Consider the following 3,862-nt stretch of genomic DNA (forward strand, 5'->3'; position numbering starts at 1 on the left):
CTCTCCACCTCCGCCCAGTGACACAGCTGTCACCATGAAGACTGAGTGCCCCAGAGCAGCTCTGAGTCACAGATGTGCCTTCAGCCACCCAATCCCTGCCGCCCCCCACACTTCTGAGTCACCTGATGGATCGGGGCTCCCTCTGCACCTTTAGCCACGCCACCTGCACAGAAGTAACTTCCCATAGCTGCAGTGGGCCGAACAATGGCCCCCAAACGTACACCCAGGTCCTGACTCTCAGAATCGGTGAGCGTGGCCTGATTTGGAAAAGAGCCTTTGCCGATGTAATTAAGTGATGGCTCGCCCTGGACTGTCCAGTGGCTCCTTATCTCCAGCGACAGGTGTGCTGGATATAAGGGACAGAAGAGGTAACTCGGGAGAAGGAGGAGAAAGGCGTCAGAAGACAGAGGCACTGAAGTGACAGAGCCATGAGCCGGGAATGCCGGGGGCCACGGAAGCAGGAAGAGGCCAGGAAGGATCCCACCCTAGAGCCTTGCGGGGGGGAGCACGGCCTTGCAGACACCCTGACTTTGGACACCCAGCCTCTAGACCCTCGAGGGGACACATCTCTGTCATTCTAGCCACCAGCTTTGCGGCCCCTTTGCGGCAGCCCCGGGAAACTGGTCTCACGGCCTCACCTGGCCCGGTTTTCCCAGGCGCCGCCTTACCTCCGCTCGACGCTGTTCCCACCCGCCTGCCCGACACACGCACACAGACACACTCAGACACGCCCACAGCCGCACGGCTCTACTCACGACAGCATGGTCTCAGCCTTGTCCAGGAAACACTCCTCCCCAAGACGAAGCGGGAGGCACTGGGTAATTTATTGAGCCGCATGCAGGGGGGCCGGGGCCGAGCGCACGCTGAGCTCTCCTCGCCTGCCCCATCGAGGGGCTCTGGCCAGCCAGGCTCCTTCGGTTTCTGGGCTGCAAACAGAACCTTCTGAGAAGGTGAAACAGCCGAGGAGGACGGGGCTGAAAAGCAGAGCGCACGCGTTCGGGGATGGGAACCAAGAGCGCCTGCGAAGTCAGAGGCGGACCCGTCAGTCTCTCGGTCAGGGGGACCAGAACGGGGGGCGGGTGGCCGCACGGGGCAGGCTCACCGAGGTGGAAATTCAGCAGGGAAGGCCTGTCTCAGGGTGAACATGACGAAGACGATCTCCTCATAGTTGTCAGATTCGTACAGACACCCAAACTGGGGCGAGCCATCGGGGCCCACGCCCAGGCTCTGGAGGTCCGAGTAGGCGCAGCTGCCCTCGGCCAGCAGGGCGGGCTGGGACCAGGCGGCGGGGGCCGGCGGCCGCGTGTTGAGGTAGGCGCCCAGGTTGGATCTCTGCTGGGGGTGGGTCGGGTGGGTGTAGAGCAGCCACGTGTCCGAGCCGTCTGACCCCGCTCTGGGGCTGGGGAAGCTGACGACGCTGCCATGGCAGCCGTGGGGAGGCTCCACGAGCCGCTGCACCGGTTGGATGCCCCTGAAATCGAGCCCGTCGTTGGTGCTCTCGGCCTGGACCCTGGCGTGCAGGGGGCTTCTAGCGTTCAGGTACACCACCCTCCGTTTGGCGTCCCCGACCTCGGCCACCTGGCACTCCAGGGTGTCCGGGGCCACAAAGTTGCCTCTTTCCCACGTGAGCCCGTGGTCGTGGCTGATGAAGCAGAAGGCGGAGGGGCTGGGCCGCCGGTGGGCGTGCAGGTTCCGGTAGGCGTAGGCGGGCACCAGCAGGCTCTGCGCCCCGTCGCGCAGCTGCAGGCAGTGCCCCGGGCCCACGGCGAATGTGGCCCACTCCTTGTGGGCGGGGCCGATGGCCGAGCCCGTGAGGTCTCTGGCGGGGCTCCAGGACCTGCCATGGTCCGTGCTGGTGACGTGGCACAGCCGTGTCAGGTTGACCTTGGTGTGGAGCTGGTGGTGCTCGGACACTTGCCCGGGGACGGCGATGAAGAAGAGGAAGAGGATCCCCGTCTTCTCGTCATACAAGGGGCTGGGGTTCATGGACCGGTGGCCCTCCAGCTGGGCTTCGGCCACCACCTCCTGAGCGTGCCACTAAATGCGAGGAGACGAGAGGAGAGGGGAGGAGAGAGACGCTGCTGTAACACAATCGGTGACAATGACCGGGGCTGACTCTGGGTGGGGACGTCTCGTGGGGTTAGGCCCAAGGCCGTTGAGGAAAAGCGTTCACCCGGGACCCCCACACCGCCTCCCAGAGCCCCCCTCCTCCAACGCAGCCCACTGCCCTCGAATGGCCGTTTTCTCTGTTCCCACTGACACGGGTCGCGGAGAACCTGCACTGGGCTCAGAATAGCTTCCATTCCAGTTAACAATGGTCGCAGAGGCCGTTCGGGCCGGAGCCATTCCCAGCTCCGTCCTGGTTCCCTAACTGACCCGTCCCGGCCAGCGTCGCGTCCTGGGAAAGGGAAGCCCGGGCAGTGACGGTGCTCGTCTGACTTGCGTGGGGCAGAATGTGACAGTCACCTCCATATGTCTTCTACATATCACACTCCAGTCAAGCAGCCTGACGGGGGCGCATCTCCACGACACTAAGGGTCACACGGAGCTTCTGTAACCCCCTAGTCTATGCCATCGTGTGGCCCCTCTGCCGCCTACCCCCATTGGGTAACAGCTGCCCCCAGACAGCGATTCTAAAGGTGGGCTCCGTCAGGAACCTTACATCATCTCGTCTACCCTAGCCCCCACTTCTGGGGGGTGGGTTGTAGGAGCCCCATGTTACATCTGAACAAGAAGAAGCTTAGATAGGGTACCGGAGTTGTCCAAGGCCACACCTCTGGGAAGTGACAGAACCAGGGCTCGAACCCAGGTCCATCTGCTTCCAACCCCATGCTCTGAATGGCTGCTACGTCATAAGGACCACTGGGTAATAATGACGGCACTGATATTAAACCCTGTGTACGTGATACACCAGCCTTGGGTGTCTGTCAAAATCAATGACTTGCTCTACATGCTGGAACTCGGGGACACAGCAGTCACTGCCACCCTCCCCAGCCCCCACTCCCCGGGTAAATTTTACTCACAGGACACAACCCCAGTTGTGTGACAGACTAGCCCTCCCTCAGGTTCTCAGTAACGCAGGGAAACCTCTCTGAACACCAGCTTCCCAGCACTGGTCCGGCCATGACCTGCAGCCGACACTGCTGGGCCACCTGGATTTGGTCCTGGTGACCCCAGGTTTTCTGGGCCACCCTTTGGGGCCACTTGCTCTGCCTCATCCATGATAATGGCCCCTGGGCCCCTCCTGGGTTTCACTGTGTCTCCTTCCCCTCTGTCCCCAGACCCCGGCCGGCCAAGGGTGGCGTGGTCCCCGTATTCCCGGCGGGGCTACCGCAGCCTCACCCCGCCCTACCTGGACCTGGTGGGTGGGCGCGTCGTAGCGGCCCCTGCGCAGGACGATCAGCTCCGCGTGCTCGTCCCTCTTGCTGACCCGCTCCTCCGCGAAGGCCAGCAGCGTCTCCTGCTGCGGCAGGTGGAGCAGGGCAGGGATTCTGTAGGCGCGGGTTCCCGACCGGAACACCGTCTCCTTCTGCAGGACCGGGCAGGGTGCCATGGGGCCTGCGGGAGGCGCAGAAAGGGTCCCCTGCAGTCACATCCTGAGATGGGCCCGGGCCGTCCTTCCGGGCAGGGGGTGCCCGCGCCACGGGCGGGCCGGCCGAGGCTGTCGACGGCCTGTCCTCCTCCCCCACGGGGTCTGTCCCCCTCGTCACTTTCCAGGGTCCTGCCTGCCAGCTCTGCAGGGGCCTGCCTTGGAGCTGGGCAGCGCTCTGTCCGTCGTGAGATGCCATTCAGGGAAAGGGCATTTGGAAAAGCATATTTTGTGTAGAATTTTTATTCTAAGTTAACAAACCTCATCAGGACA

General features: G+C 63.0%; 1 protein-coding gene across 1 annotated transcript; it reads right to left on the reverse strand.

The window, feature by feature from the left end:
- Nucleotides 1-835: 835 nt before the first annotated feature.
- NEU2 (neuraminidase 2) lies at nt 836-3,625 on the reverse strand. Its single transcript, XM_028511010.2, has 2 exons — nt 3,353-3,625; nt 836-2,037 (listed from the first exon to the last, which is right to left on the reverse strand). The coding sequence occupies exons 1-2, from the start codon at nt 3,551-3,553 to the stop codon at nt 1,099-1,101; spliced, it is 1,140 nt and encodes a 379-aa protein (XP_028366811.1). The 5' UTR covers nt 3,554-3,625; the 3' UTR covers nt 836-1,098.
- Between the last annotated feature and the right edge of the window lie 237 nt (nt 3,626-3,862).

The sequence above is a fragment of the Phyllostomus discolor genome, chromosome 4 (genome assembly GCF_004126475.2).
Source record: "Phyllostomus discolor isolate MPI-MPIP mPhyDis1 chromosome 4, mPhyDis1.pri.v3, whole genome shotgun sequence".
NCBI lineage: Eukaryota > Metazoa > Chordata > Mammalia > Chiroptera > Phyllostomidae > Phyllostomus > Phyllostomus discolor.

Coding starts and splice junctions, on each gene's coding strand:
- NEU2 (XM_028511010.2), bottom strand. CDS start 3,553: ATGGCACCCTGCCCGGTCCTGCAGAAGGAGACGGTGTTCCGGTCGGGA. Junction 2,038..3,352: donor CGCCCACCCACCAGGTCCAG/GTAGGGCGGGGT, acceptor CCTCGCATTTAG/TGGCACGCTCAGGAGGTGGT.